At 35.8% G+C, this 15,962-nt stretch overlaps 1 protein-coding gene across 6 annotated transcripts in view; it reads right to left on the bottom strand.

The window, feature by feature from the left end:
* The window catches only part of LOC131161441 (uncharacterized), a 28,541-nt gene extending 12,822 nt beyond the window's left edge, over positions 1-15,719 (bottom strand). For all 6 annotated transcript variants that reach the window (XR_009138459.1, XR_009138460.1, XR_009138458.1 and 3 more), the window contains exons 1-5: positions 15,375-15,719; positions 15,245-15,293; positions 15,103-15,154; positions 12,858-13,012; positions 966-1,079 (exon numbers count right to left, since the gene is read on the bottom strand). Coding sequence is in view for 1 of the 6 variants with exons in the window: in XM_058117192.1 (XP_057973175.1) it covers positions 966-1,079; positions 12,858-13,012; positions 15,103-15,154; positions 15,245-15,293; positions 15,375-15,688 (684 nt within the window). In the remaining 5 variants the exon portion in view is untranslated. The remainder of the gene's footprint in view (positions 1-965; positions 1,080-12,857; positions 13,013-15,102; positions 15,155-15,244; positions 15,294-15,374) is intronic.
* Between the last annotated feature and the right edge of the window lie 243 nt (positions 15,720-15,962).

Genomic DNA, 15,962 nt, shown 5'->3' with positions numbered 1-15,962 from the left:
ACGAAGCCCAATGAGGTAAAAAGCTTCATGTTGAGAAGTACAATAGGAATTCTATATTTACTATTTACAAATATGCACGGACCCAAAAGGAGAAGGTAGTATTTCAAAGTTAATGTGGAAGTATCACACAATTGTTCAGTGCCATCATTCAATATAAAATTATCTACACCCTGATTTTAGAGAAGCAACATAGATTGACTGGAGAAATTTAAAAATAAAAAGAAGGGGAAAAAAAAGTTACAGGTGCATATGACAATAGAATAGAAATAAATTGTGACCAAAGGAAGTATGAATAGAAACTAGAAATCAATCCTTCCAATACGATCAACACAATAGAGTAAAATAACAAATAGATGACAATGCTTGATGGAAGTCTTGCATACATCAAATGCGACTGGGCAGCAAGTGTCAGCATCATAATTGATAAACATCCTTGAGTCTTTTAGTATAAATTAACCTAGAGAAATAACAGTAAAAACAGACAACTTCAGGCCATTGACAACCCCTAAACTCTGCTAAGTGGCACTTATATAGATGACTTGGTGCTTTTTTCATGCAATATAGATGCAAAAGTGCACAATAATATACAAGGAGATTAATCTCTTAACTGGCTCCAATGATTTTAGTAACCTAACAATTAACTTATTTAGAGGGCAAAGTCAGTCGGAAAATTGTAAAGTTTCACTTCATCTATGTGGTCATGTGAGAGAGAGCACTGAATATTTTCTGAAAAAGTTATCCATCTTGAAGCACCAACTCTTAAATGAGGAATTGTTATTTTAGAGAACATAACTACTAAAAATCAACAACCAACACATAGCCAAAGAATACGAGATGGAAAAGAAAGAGTGAAAATTATGTTCCATATGCTTTATCATCCTTTTTCCCCTCATGCAAAAGCAAAGAAATTGTTTAATATCTTGGTAAGATTTTCTTAAATTAAAGAAAAAATGATCGTAGTTTACCTGACGATCAAACTCAACACTATGAACTGAATAAACTTCATTGGTAATGTCAATATCCTTACTGATCAGTCCTTCAAACCATCTGGTTGCTCTATCAATGTAGTCATAAGGTCCCTGCTCAAGAACCGAGATGGATTATGTAATCATAGACAATAAAATCTCTCAAATTTCAAAGAATTCTCAAACTTTCAAAGAGAAAGAAGAAAACTCAATACTTCTTTAATTAGTATAAATACCAGAAACAGTCCACAAGGTTTATGATAATCTCAATCTTATATACCATTACGCCTATTTTATTTTTTAATCAAATGGATTTTTAGTTCTAAATTGGTTTAGTAACTAGCACCAATAAGCTTCTTACTAAAGTTTTGTCTAAGAGACTTAGGGAGGTGTTGGGGGATTATATTTCATTAACCCGGTCTGCTTTTGTTAAAAGAGACAAAAATTCTTGATGCAGTTCAGGTAGCTAATGAAGTGGTAGAGGATGTTAAAAGGAGAGGAAATCAGGGAATTAATTTTAAATTAGATTTTGAAAAAACTTACAATATGGTTAATAGGGGATTCCTGTATAAGGTGATTATTGAGAAGGGCTTTGGGTTCTTATGGAATCAATGGATCAAAGGTTGCCTTAGTTCAGTAATTTGTCTGCGATTATTAATGGTAAGCCTAGGGAGTGGTTTGAGATATCAAGGGGGTAAGCCTAGGGAGTGGTTTGAGATATCAAGGGGGTTAAGACAAGGTAATCCGTTATCTCAGTTCTTGTTCACGTTAGGTGTGGATGGTTTGAGTAGGTTGGTGTCGCATGCTCAGGAATATGGTGTGATTAGGGGTTTGGAGGTAGGTGGGTATAAGGTGGAGCTGTCTCCCTTACAATTTGTTGATGATACTATTTTCCTTTCAGAGAATAGTACTGAGAAATTTTGCAAGGTATTCACACTGCTAAAATGTTTTAGAAGATTTCAGGAGCAAATAGTAATTTGGTTAGAAGTAGTTAAATTGGTATTAATTTGAGCACAAGGGAGTTGGAGGGTTTTAGATCTCTTACAGGGTGCTATTTGCTATCTTGGCACATTTCGTATCTGGCCTTCCTCTTGGGGGTGATCCTTTGCCTGATCCAGTGCTTAAGAGGGTAGGGAAGAGACTAGAACAGTGGAAGAAGACTTATATTTCCTTAAGTGGTAGGATTACTCTCATCAGCACTTGCCTCTCTAATATTCCCATTTACTACTTCTCACTTTTCAAAATTCCTATGAAAGTAGCCAGGAGTTTAGAGAAGCCTATGAGAGATTTTTTTTATGGTATGGCATTAGGGAGGATAAGAAGGATCATGTTATTAGTTGGGAGGAGGCTAGGAAACCAATATCTGAGGCATGGACATCAATAGTTTGGTTTTTTAAAAACATTTGCAAAAATGGTTATGGAGATTCCCCTTAGAGTCTTGTTCCTTATGGCACAAAGTAAAAAAGATTTAGGTGTGGTATTCATAGGAATGGGCGGGATACTAAGGGGAGAGGAATTGGTTCTCATGCATGCCCTGGGAAATTTGTCTCTTAGGTTTCTGGCTTTTTCTTTTCTCATTCGTTTTTCTGTTCGTGTTTGGGATAAGGTTTGCTTTTAGGAAGATATTTGGGTGGGTGAGCCTTTGTTGGAAAACCTTGTGCGTCAATTGTGGGCTTTCACATGTGCATGATACTACTTTACCTGAATTCTATTCTTCTAAGAGGGCTCTTGTGTCCTGAGACTTCCATTTTTTCAGGAGTCTCAATGACAGAGATAAAAGAGCTCACTTGCCTGTTGAGCGTTTTGAATTCATTCATTCCCAAAACCGGAGGGGGATAGTAGGCTTTGGATTGGGGATTCTTTGGGTTCATTCTCTTCAAAGTCTCTTTTTGTTCATCTAACCAACCTATTATTCCTAGTCCTTTTCATCTGAATAAAGCAGTTGGGAGGGCTGCTGTTCCTTCTAAGATTCAAGCTTCCATATGGACTTTGGTTCTCAACAGGGTCAACACAAATGACTTGCTTCAGATTAGGAGGCCTTATCTAAATCTTGGCATCTGGTTGACTTTTAGCGAGGAAAGTGAGAATAATTGTAATTTATTAGTACATTGTGAGGTGGCAAGGGCACTGAAGAATAATTTGTTTTCCTACAGTGGTGAGGATTGGGTGGCTCCAAAGACTACTTAAGATTTCACCTCAGTACAGTCTTGGGGGTTCGGAAAGAAGAAGAAGAAAAAAAAAAAAAAGTTTTGGTTTTGTGTTGTTTTTGCTATGTCGTGGACTCTTTGGCTTGAAAAGAATGCCAACATATTCAGAGATAAGGCTCCAACCCATTTGATTAGGAAGAAAGCCTCATTTTTGGCTGCATTTAGGGCTTATTCCTTCGGGGGGTAATGGGGTTTTTAAGGGTATTCCACTGTCCAATATCCAGAGGGATTGGAAGGCAACATTGATGTAAATACTTATTTTCTTTTTCCCTTTTGCTTTTGCTGCGAGGAGACGGCTTGTCCTCTTTTTCCTGTAAATTATTTCTTATTTCTCGCGTTAATGAAGTTTTTTATCTAAAAAAAATCTTTACCTATTTAAATAAAAATATTAAAAGTAATTTTATCTAATTTTTAATTTTGGGTTAAAGACACTAATCTCCTCTGAGGTTTGACAAAAAGACAATGACCTTCCCTAAGGCTTCAAAAATTTTAGAGACCTCACCTAAGATTTCAACAATTCCAAGGACCTCCCCTAAGATTTGCCAAAAAGGCACAAACCTCCCCTTGTATTTTGAAAAAAGACAAATTCTTTTAGGGAAAGTTTATGTCTTTTTGGCAAGCCTCAAGGTAGGTCTGTGACATTTTTGAAACCTCAAGGTGTCGAGTGAAGTCTTTGTCTTTTTGCCAAACCTCAAGAGGTGTGAATGTCTTTTGCCCTAACTTTTTTATTGATTAGGTCCTTTATGTTTCACTTTTAAAAGACAATAACATTCTTCTCTACAACATGATTTACTATACATACTTTATATATATCATATGTATAAACATTGCTAGTCTATTTCATTTTTTAACCAAATGAAATTTCCTCATTTACAAATTCAATTTATCTAAAATATATTTTTTGTTCCCAAGGGTTTGCTCAAGTGGAGATGGGTCTCAAGGCCAATCTTTGATTTGTTAGGAGTGAACTATGAGTCAGTCACATCCTCCCTTGGTTGGTGCCGTAGGGGGGAGGGAGGGGCGAGGGGGTCCAAAAGGCTCATCCAAGTTGGTATCTTGAGTTATCATTATATATATATATATATATATATATATATATATATATATATATTATCTAGTCTTGATCGGGTTTACTCTCTTTTAGGAATGTTTGTGTTACCACAAAATGATTTACCAATTTGTATTTTTACTTATGATGTAGATATAAATATAGATAAGTCCATATAATGTTAATTTATTTTATTTTTAGACTGGTTGTCTTACTTTTAGAATATAATGATATTTTTGACACAAAATGGTTTACAACTTTGCACTTTTATTTATAGTATAAATATAAAAATAGATATGTATATATAATGTTGGTTTATTTTATTTCTAGACACGATGAAAGCTTTTCTTTTAGGTTCAAACATTAACTTCTCTAAAATTAGCATTTAAATGTAATTATATCTATTTCAGTTTCACTTTTTTTGTTCTTTTAGGAATATTTTGTCTTACTTATAGGAGAAAAGAATACTTTTATCCACAAAATAATTTAGATTATTTGTACTCATATATATATACATGTTGACACTGGATTCTAATCTGAGTGTGTGCCGACAAATTGAAGTTTGCATGACAATTTTCTCAAACAAGAAAGTCAAAAAGGATGGATAAAGACTCTAAGAAGATACAAAATATTGAAAAAGCAAAGTCACCACCTTTATTATTTTCTTTTTAAGGAAAATAAAGGAAAAAACCCTAAAAGGTCTACGACACAGAGAACAAAGTACAGGAGTACATTTGTGCATAGAAAAGGTGATTGGCCATTAACCAACCATTCTAAGAGAAATTAGTCAACCAACACCTCTATCGACACCCGTTATAAGAATGGTTACCACTGCGTGTGTGTCTTAACTAAAGACAAAGAGAAGGAAGGAAGATTCCTCTTTTTGTCCATTCAGTAAAATATCACCGTCCAAAAGCCCAAGCAACAAACTTGAGAACCCTGATATACTCTAATTTTGAAAAAGGGGTTTGCCTCATGTAATCCTAATTTTTTTAAAACAAAAGGGTAAAATAGAAGACGATGAAAAATTTATGATTGATTGCAATGAAGAGATTCAAAGATTACTTTTAAAAAAAAAAAATAAGATTTAAGGGAGTTACCAATAAAGTGTCTTAATTAAACCAAGAGTTGGATGGGATGTCTATGCTCATTAATTGAGTTGTGGATTAATGGAGATTATGGTCCTAGTTCCATGATTGAAATTGAGAATTTTATGATGATGAGGTTGGAAATCTTTTGATTGACATCAAGGTCTTGATTGGGAAGAGAATTTAAATCTTGGACTGAAATCAACCATTTGGTTAGAGAGTTAAAGAATCCCTTGGTTGGCAATTAAGGTTTAATGTCGATGGAGATTGAATTTTTTATTGAAGTCAACCATTTAATAAGGAGAGAGTTGAAAAATCTCCTAATTGGCAATTAGGGTTTAATAATAATGGAAATTGAATCTTTGAATTGAAGTCAATCATTAAATATGGAGAGAGTTATTGGCAATCGGGACTTAATGAAGATGGGGATTAAATTTTTTATTGAAATCAAACATTTAATGAGGAGATGTAGATTGAATCTTTTAGTGAAGTCAATCATTAAATATGGAAAGAGTTGAAAAATCTCTTGATTGGTAATCAGGGTTTAATGATGATGAGGATTATATCTTTGATTGAGGTCAACCATTTAATGAGGAAGGAGTTGAAAAATCTCCTGATTGGCAATCAGGGTTTAAGGATGATGGAGGTTGAATCCTTAATTGAAGTCAATTATTAAATATGGAAAGAGTTGAAAAATCTTCTGATTGAAAATCAGGGTTCAATGCTGATGAGGATTAGATATTTGATTAAGGTCAACCATTTAATGAGGGAGGAGTTGAAAAATTTTATGATTCACAATCAAGGGTTTAAGGATGATGATGAGAATTAAATCTTTAACTGATGTCAACCATTTAATAAGGGAGGAGTTGAAAAATCTCTTAATTGGCAATCAGGGTTTAATAATGATGGAAATTGAATCTTTGATTTGAAGTCAATCATTAATCCTCATCATCAGTAAACTTTGATTGTCAATCAGGAGATTTTTCAACTCTTTTCATATTTAATGATTGACTTTAACCAATTATTCAATCTCCATCATCATTAAACCTTGATTGTCAATCAGAAGATTTTTCAACTCTTTTCATATTTAATGGTTGACTTTAACCAATTATTCAATCTCCATCATCATTAAACCTTGATTGCCAATCATGAGATTTTTCAACTCCTCCCTCATTAAATGGTTGACCTCAATAAAAGATTTAATCCTCATCATCATTAAACTCTGATTGCCGATTAGAAAATTTTTCAACTCTTTCCATATTTAATGATTGACTTCAATCAAAGATTCAATCTCCATCAACCTTAAACCCTGATTGCCATTTAGTAGATTCTTTAACTTTCTCTCTCCTCATTAAATGTTTGATTTCAATCAAAGATTTAATCCCCATCTTCATTAAACCCTGATTGCCAATCAAGAGATTGTTCAACCCTTTCCATATTTAATGATTGACTTCAAATCAAAGATTCAATTTCCATCATCATTAAACTCTAATTGTAAATCAGGAGATTTTTCAACCCTCTCCTCATTAAATAGTTAAGACTTCAATCAAAGATTCAATCTCCATCTAAATTAAACCTTGATTGCCAACCAAGGGATTCTTCAACTGCTTTCTCATCAAATGGTTAAATACAATCCAAGATTCAAATTCTCATCTCCATCAAAATCTTGATGTCAATCAGGAGATTTTCAACCCCAACATCATAAAATTCTCAATTTCAATCATGGAACAGGGACCACAATCTCCATTAATCCACAACTCAATCAATGATCCTAGACATCTTATCCAACTCCTGGTTTAATTGAGACACTTTAATGTCGACTCCCCTAATACCTATTTTCAAAAAAAAAAAGGTAATCTTTGAATCTCTTCATTGCAATCAATCATAACTACTTCATCTTCTTCTCTTTTACTCTTCTGTTTTCAAAAATTAAGGGCTACCTGAGGCAAACCCCTTTTCAAAACAAGACCATATCAAGGTTTTTATCCTTGTTGCTTAGGCTCTTGGACTGTGATATTTCACTAAAGGACCAAAAAAGGGAATCTTCCTTCCTTCTCTTTGGTTTTAGTTAAGGCGTGCACACACACAACGGTAACTATTCTTATAACGAGTGTCAATAGGGGTGCTAGTTGACTGATCTCTTAGAATGGTTGGTCAATCACCTTCTCTATGCACAAATGTACTCCCGTATCTTGTTCTCTATTGCGTAGACCTTTTAGGGGTTTTTCCTTTATTTATTAAAAATAATAATAAATGTGACGACTCTGCTTTTTTAATTTTTTGTATCTTCTTAAAATCTTTGTCCACCCTTTTTGACTTTCTTGTTTGAGGAAATCGCCATGCAAACTTCAATTTGTTGGCACACCCTCGGACCAAAATCCGATGTCAACAATATATATTGTAGAATTTACTTCTTCTAAAGAATGTATGGTCTTACTTTTAAAAAATAAGAATATTTTTGTCCAAAAAATAATTCATATTATTCATACTTTTGTATATAGTATTAGATATAGGATCAAAAATTCGATCATCTGTTGGCTCATTAAGAGAATCATTTCAAAATTAGTTTAGAACTCATTTTAAATTGATGTTAAAAAATATATATATATTTATATATATATATATATATTTAAAAGTATTATCCCTCAAATCATTATTAATCACATATTTTCATTTATCTTTCAAATATTGTTGACCTTACAAGGTTTAATACTCCATTTTGATGCTAACAAACAAGTAGGACTTAACATGCTTCGGTTGAGTGTTGTGTTTTCTTAGGAATCCATATTGAAAGTACTCATGTAGCATGGATCAAAGTCTGATAGTATGGATCAAAGTCTGAAGACCATAAGAGCATGAAGATTAAAGAAAATCAACATGAGAGCTCAAAGTCTGAATTAATGAAGAAATATCAAGAGGGTTTAAAGAGATGAAAGATCAGACAATTCTGAGAGATCAAAGACTAGCAACAAAGAAAGTTCAGAGCAAAGAAGAATTTTTGAGTACTTAGGACAAGTCTTTGTAAGTACGTAGGCTGTGTTGAAGCCGAATCTCGTAAAAATCTCTGTGTTCTTCTTTCTCTACTCTACTCTTTATTTTTCAAGGATATAATCTGCGTGGTTGCTTTAAATTTCAATTATGAATGTTTGGTTGTTAAATAGACCGGAAGGTAATTCATTTTGAATAAATCAGCATTGATTGCGGAAACCGAAAGGGATTACGTTGGTTGATTATCCTTGACCTATTAATCTGAAAGTTTATTTAAAAGGAAAAAAGAATAATTGTGATATAGGGCTTATACTGAGTGCAGCAAATTTTCACATATATTGTTACATAAATTGAGTGCTTGATCTTGCTGTGTTGATTGTGATTGTTTCTAAGATTTACAACTTAAAAGAACTAATTCTAAAGGAACAATTTTTTTTAAAATCCAATTCAACCCCCCCCCCCCTCTTGGGAAGCTATTCCTAATTTCTACTTCATAATAAAACACAAATCAAAATAGTACAACCAAAGTTGCAAGTGTACCTAGTTGTTTGTTTATTTACATTAATGAGAAATTTTAGGTTTAATTTTAAAGCATATTAATAAACAATGAAAATTTGAACAAGATTAGAATTGGCTCGTTTAAAGCTTGTTTCATATATGAGTCAAACATAAACAAGACAAAGCTCAACTCATTTAATCATAAGACCAAGCTCAAGGTCACTTTTGAAGCTCATTTGTTTAACGAAGCCAAGCCTAAACATGTTAAGCCCAAGATAGCTCAACTCAATTCCAACCCTACTTGGAAGGTCTTTAGACAAATTTAGTTGGATTACTTGCTTGTTGAATTGTACTCAGTATTGGCTGACCTATAAGGCTAATACTAACTCATTAGTAGAGGTGAAATGTGATAAAGGAGATAATGCATGCATAACTAGCTTGAGACAGAAGAAAATGGGCATCTAAAGGTTTTATAGGGATTTAAAATAGAGGAAGATCCACAACAGGAACCTTGATATCTTCATTTGTATATTTTACTTCATAGAGGTAATCTAGTTCGGACCACTGACTTTTGTAATAAGTAACAAGTAAGGACTCATGGTAGATCAAAAAGAGCTAAAAGAAGGGCAAGGGGGTGAATGAGTTATCATGGTTGTAAGCTTCTCCTCTTCCTCTTTAGAAAATTTTTAGTTATAATGACATTTATCTTCTTGGAATAAAGTGCTAGGTGTCACGAGCCGACTATTTCACACCTTTGTGAAAGGACTGTGTGGCGCTAGCTAAAACACTCTTGCTTAACTAGCCAGCCTATCGTTTACCACAATTCATCCACGAAACACTTTCATTATCATTCAATCAAATATCAGCAAAAGCAATAAGCAATTATGAAAGCAGTGGCAAGCAAGCAGTAAACATTGAAGCAACGTAATTCATTAACACCACCTCCGTTAACATTGTGTGTTTAGCGAGGGAGGCAAGAAGGCTAAACACGTTAACAATAGCTAGTGAGTTTTACAAAATTGATGAACACTCACCCTCCTCTAAAGAGCTTTACATGCAATTCTCACCCTGGCACTAAGAAACATCAAAGTAACCAAGGAGTCATGCTGTGTTGACTTTTTGAGTCCGATCTCTGTTTTAATGCTGACAAACCACCGGTGTCTTATGTGTGTGTTTAGTGCTTAAACAAGTAACATTTCATAACACACATAAGGAGACTGAAATTGAAAGCTAGAAGAAAACATGTACATCATCTGACGCATTCCAAGGAAGTCACAAAAGCAAAGAAGATTGAAGATATTTAAATTTCAGTTGTATTGCATTTAGTTTTTCTATTTGGTGTGTAATAATGCATCACATGCATGATATGAATGAAAGCTCAGTGATGGTCGTAGATGGACCGTAGGGAAATCAAAAAATCATAGAAAAATGCCAGGTTTTTTAGGCTAAATTAAAAAGCCTAGATCTTAAATCGACGCTAGGTCCCTACACATCCACTTTGATAAATCTCCTCAATCTTACAAATCATAATGATCCAATCAGGGGTAAAATTATGACTTAGGCTATAAAATTGAAAGGGCTTTGGCTGACCAAACTTGTGCGTTCAAAATGCCTCAATCGACCGAATGTATGAAAAGTCAAAATTGTTGACCGAGCTCGGACGACCGAACCAAAATGAACTAAACGTTCTTGGTCAACCGAACGTTTAATGCTGACCTTTTCACCTTCCCCGGGCGCCTGAACTTCACATTCATTTTTACCTCGGGCGACCAAAATGGCAAGTTCGACAGACCGAACTTAGAACCGGGCAACCAAACCTCGAACACTTTGAAAATCGCCTTGGTTCAACCACCCGAACTCTTAACCGGGCACCCGAATGCATAAAATGCACTTTTCTTTCTGTGAGTGTTCGGGCGACCGACCCTATGGTTTGGGCGACCGAAACTCTCAAGTTGGCCTATTTTTACCGCAGGTTATTAAGGGTTAAATAGGGTTAATTTTTATTAAGCTCAATTAAAAAAATTTCAAAATACCTTTGATGTCCCCAACGGTCATATTTTCACTAATTATAAGATATATTAATTGGCTTGCGTTATAGAGATGGCAATGGCCACATCAAAAAGGGGAGGCCGCAACCTAAGAAAGAAGCTCGTGAAATGGTCAGCATCCACCAAAGCCCTAGTGCCAAAGGAAAAGGTGGGCATGACTTTGGAAGATAATGCTGGTGAATTGTCACCAAACTTGGTTGTTGAGACTTGCAATGAAATTAAGATGAGTTGCCAATTACTAGGAAGATATGTTTGTCAATGACCTTCCTCTTCAACCTCAATTTCCCATTTCTAACCCAAAGAGTTAGGAACAATTGGCTGCTCCAGAGTTCATTCAAAATTCTTTAATCATGGAACCCATTGTTGAAAATCCTCTTGAGATTATTTCTCCTCAAACCAGTAAACTTGTGCCTCTATCCCTTTCATCTTCCCCCTCTACATTTTCCTTAACCAAATCTAGTGAAACATTGTCCATCATCATAGAATAGGGACCAAATGCATATCTGCTTGAGCTGCCGATACATTTGGATATTAAATTGATTTCTTGTTTGGAAGACTTGTTGTTTTATCAGGGACATTGCTTCAGCAGCCTTCTGTGCTCCTTGCAGCTGGAAGATCTTCTAGATATTCTCCAATGGTGATGGGTGATGCCAATGCAAATTGTGTCTCCCTTTGATTTGCCTACATGTTAAATTTGTTCCCACTCATAGGGTTAAAGCTACTATGCCATTTCAAAACTTGAGGTTGAGTTATCTCTAACAAGGAGAGTGATGGAGGACTTTAGATGTTTATATAGTAGCTCTACTAGGTTTTTTTCATTTTAGTTTGGAAAAACTATGGTTATTTTAGGAGTTTAGTTAATTTAGGTATGTTGTGTGTATTTTATGTACTTTTGGGGTTATTTTGTAATTACATGTTTTAGTTGGGATTTTTTTGAAATTATTTGTGTTAGTCTTATTATTGGGTGTATCAAGTAGTGAGACTCTGTATTGTATGGAGCAGTCATTGCTTGGAATCAGAATTGCTTTAGCCCGGTACTAGGTCCTTGCTCTTCCTCTCTTCATCTTCTCTTCTCCTCTTGTTCTAATTCTCTCTTTATAATTCTTTCAATTCTTTCTCTAGTTCTCAATTCTGTTGCTTGTGTCCTATATCCCCTTCCCACCACCAATTTAGTATGGGAAATAAAATGGGAATAAATCTGAGAGATAGATCTCACAGGCTCTCTGAAGAACATCTAAATCTCATATTTGTATCCCACAGACTTCAAACAAGCCTTCTCTGACCCAAATATGATGTCAAGGGCCAAAAACAATAAAAGGGGCAAAATTTCTGCATTCTTTAGACAAATCAGTTCCAGTTTTCCTAATTAATGGGGAACAAACAGAGGGGTATAAGTGTCACCAAAATAAAAAATCTAAGGAGGTTCGTGGAATTGTTGAAATGATAGTGAAGCATTTGTCTTCTTTCTAGCAAATTTCAGAGAAGATCAGCATATTTTTCCAAATAATATATTTTCATATGCATATAGGGGAGGCCGAGTGAGATCAGTATGTTTTTCCAAATATTATATGTTAGTCAACTTTACTTTCCTCCACTCGCCTGAATTACGAGCAAACTTTAGAGATCAGTATGTTTTTCCAAGCATTATATGTTAGTTTCTATTATATAGTTCATTATATTTTGCCTATCTTATGCACAGCTTATATATATGCTTCCTCAACTTCTAATTTTTGACTCCTCTCTTCATATTTCCACTTACTTGCACCTGCACCTGCACCCCCTCCCCATCCAGGCCAAGATTGGTGTAAATATGTTCTAATCTCAGTATCATTGATGGCCCAGTGATGATCATTGTGTACTGGTGTCTCTCTCTCCTTCATCCTTCTCTCTCAGACCAAATTAGCCCAAATACAACTATTAATTGCACTCAAAAAAATGACCATGATAATCTCGTCAAACAAGTCTCATATTTCATATGCAATTGTTAAAAAAGAACTATAAAACACCTCATCTACCTCCTCATATTTAGTTTCTTCAGCTTCTTCATCATTGTTCCCAGCAATCCTTGCCCCTGAATCAGAAATATCCTGAAACTGACTTTGGTCCCCATCCTTTGAGGCCTGGATTAAAGCATCCATCAGTTCAGGTTCTGCTTTCCTTAGCAGTTTTCCTAACATACAATTGACAACTAAATTAAGATGCTAGCAAATACTTTGAAGTGTACCATGAAAATGCTCAACGCAAATAATTCTATTGAAAGTATATTCAGGTTTATGAAAGAATTACACAAGAAAGATGCAATGAATGCAATTATAGTAAGTACCAAGCAGATAGTAAAGATCCTCGAGCTTAAGTTGAGACTTGAACCACAACTCAACATTCAACAATTAACGGCTCTAAACAGTGGATTCAAGAAGCATCTTCCGAATATTTGGTCATTTATATCTAACACTTTCTTATAAGAAAAATGAATGAAATATTAAAACAGCTGAGTTTTCTGATCTTTACCAAATTCAGGTTTATGAAAGAATTACACAAGAAAGATGCAATGAATGCAATTATAGTAAGTACCAAGCAGATAGTAAAGATGCTCAAGCTTAAGTTGAGACTTGAACCACAACTCAACATTCAACAATTAACGGCTCTAAACAGTGGACTCAAGAAGCATCTTCCGAATATTTGGTCATTTATATCTAACACTTTCTTATAAGAAAAATGAATGAAATATTAAAACAGCTGATTTTTCTGATCTTTACCAAATTCTCACTCAAATGGCTTCATTTTTCCCAAACGAGCTCACTAGATAATAAAGTTGTACCATGAGATGTATGATTATAAGTTGTGCATGCTTTCAAATGCCTATAACGAACTACAACAACAATTTGAGTGAAGGCTGTGTTACCATGAGAATTAAATATTTCAACAAATAAAATTATTCATTTTAGCATCCAATTGGAGTTCTTGCGGGCCTGTGGCAGTGGAATTGTTTCGACTTTGTTTCCCATAGCACTAGGAAGACGCACACCAACCTTGAGAAACAAGCCTAAGATTAAAAAATTTGTAAGGGTAAGATTCCCTAAAATTTATGGCATTCAACCGTACCTTGGTGTTTTGTGTTACGGGTTAACAGTGTGATCTCAATTAAATGGGGAGGAGAGATGGCTTCGCCTGTCCTCGCCAGGGATTTCTATGCTTGGTGTCAAATTATCCGAATGATGGCTTGTGTGGTTGTCTTGTTGATTGAATAGAACAAATAGTTTCACTTGTCATTGAGAATGAATGTCACTTGCCTTCATGATTCAATATTGCTGGAACTAATGTTTCATGATTACGAATGGCTTTCGAAACCTCTCTGGTGCTCACAAATGCTGGTTTGAACGTGTAGTTGTTGGCTGACTCTGTCGAGGCAAAGCCTCGACGAGTGCCACGCGGCCCCTTAATTGAGTTTAAGTTGGGGGTCCATGACACTTTGCATAATTAATACTCATGGCTTATTACAGGTGACGAGGCCTAACAAAGCAATCAATCCAAATACTGTGTAGTGTGCTCGGCTTCTAACAAGGCAATGCAGCTTTGATATGAGCTTTTCCCACTTCTGGAAAGATGTGGCTGTCTCCTTGTGATGTGGTTATTTTTTGAGGAGGAAATTTTGAAGTTATGGAAACTGCAAGAAAGGGAAGGCACTGCAGAAGTGTGCTTGGTATGCAACAATTTGGATTTTTTGGAATGAAAGTAATGCTAGAATTTTTAGATTGACTCAACACTGTGACATGTATTTTTTCTTACTTCTCTTTGGACTTCACTTTCTAAACCATTTTGGGGTGCTTCACTAATTTTCAAGGGCATCGGAGGTCAGCTCTTTTGTATTTTTTTCTTATTTCTACTTATAGTAAGATGCCAGGTTCTCCAGCTTTTGCACTTTCTTTCTCCTCTCAAATTAATAATTTTTTCCTAAGCAAAAAGGAACAAAAAAAAAACTAGGCCATATATAGAGATTCAAAATTCCCGTGAAAATCTATGGAAATTATAGAAATAATTTTTTCTTTTTTAGAAAAAAAAAGTTAGGTTGCCATTTTTTGAAATCCTAAAAAAAACTGCAAAATAGACTTGTTTCAATCAACGATTAACACACGGGAAAGCAGACAAAAGATTCAATGAGCAGGTTCAATATCATATCAACTTGCAGGACTTAAAGAAAAAGACGAAACAAAAAAAAATGAGGGAATTGACTACACGACTATCACTACCTACATAAGTTACCTATATAATTAAACTGCCTTCGCTTTCCTTCTCGTACATCAGGTCCCAATCTCTGCGACAAACAAACAAACACCTTAACTACAGCAATTATACGCACAAGCGTATTTCTCCACTGCCGATTTAAAGGTACCCCAGAAATCACCTTTGCCAGCATAAGAGCATCGAACACCTCTCGCTCAAGAGACGCCACTCTGCAATGAGCAATCCCCAAGCGCAATCACGTTACATTTCAGAAAACGACCGCAAATATTCTAACCTAAATTGCGCAGTACCTGAGGATTCGTTTGATCTGAGGGGCAGGGAAGGCGGCGAGCTCTTTGCCCCAACGGACGGCGCGGCGAGCCTCTCGCTTCTTCTCGTTCCGGCTTCGCTTGACGTCGAGATCCGAGTCACCGAGGCCGTCTTGGGGATCGGACGGCGGAGGAGCATCGCGCAGTCTGAGTCCACCGGGTCGGCGATGGAGGTCCCGGCGAGAGGGGAGAAATGCGGTGAAGTAGGGGCTGAGGAAATGGTTGAATGTTGCGCGGGAGCAGCACTGCTGATGCCATCCTAGCCACTGCCGGAGAGGACGCGACGCCTGAGCCATCCCCTTTTCACTCTGCGACCGAGTCGCTTGAGCTACGACTACGAGTCTTCGCGCTCTAATACACGAAGGGGGTGCTCAGGTCAACAGTCAACGCTGTTCTTGACTGAACGGGCCGGACCCAAATGTCGAACAAAAAGAGCAACTGGGCCGAATTATTTCCAAATTCCTGGGCCTAAATCTCAGAGGCTCTGCCCTCGTTGGCCCATGACGACGGCCATAGAAAGATGTATATTTTGGATCAAGCCTTGTGAAAACAATGCAAACTATGAGTGGA

Source organism: Malania oleifera, chromosome 8, assembly GCF_029873635.1.
Source record: "Malania oleifera isolate guangnan ecotype guangnan chromosome 8, ASM2987363v1, whole genome shotgun sequence".
Lineage (NCBI taxonomy): Eukaryota > Viridiplantae > Streptophyta > Magnoliopsida > Santalales > Ximeniaceae > Malania > Malania oleifera.
This window is presented reverse-complemented; position numbering and strand designations above follow the sequence as displayed.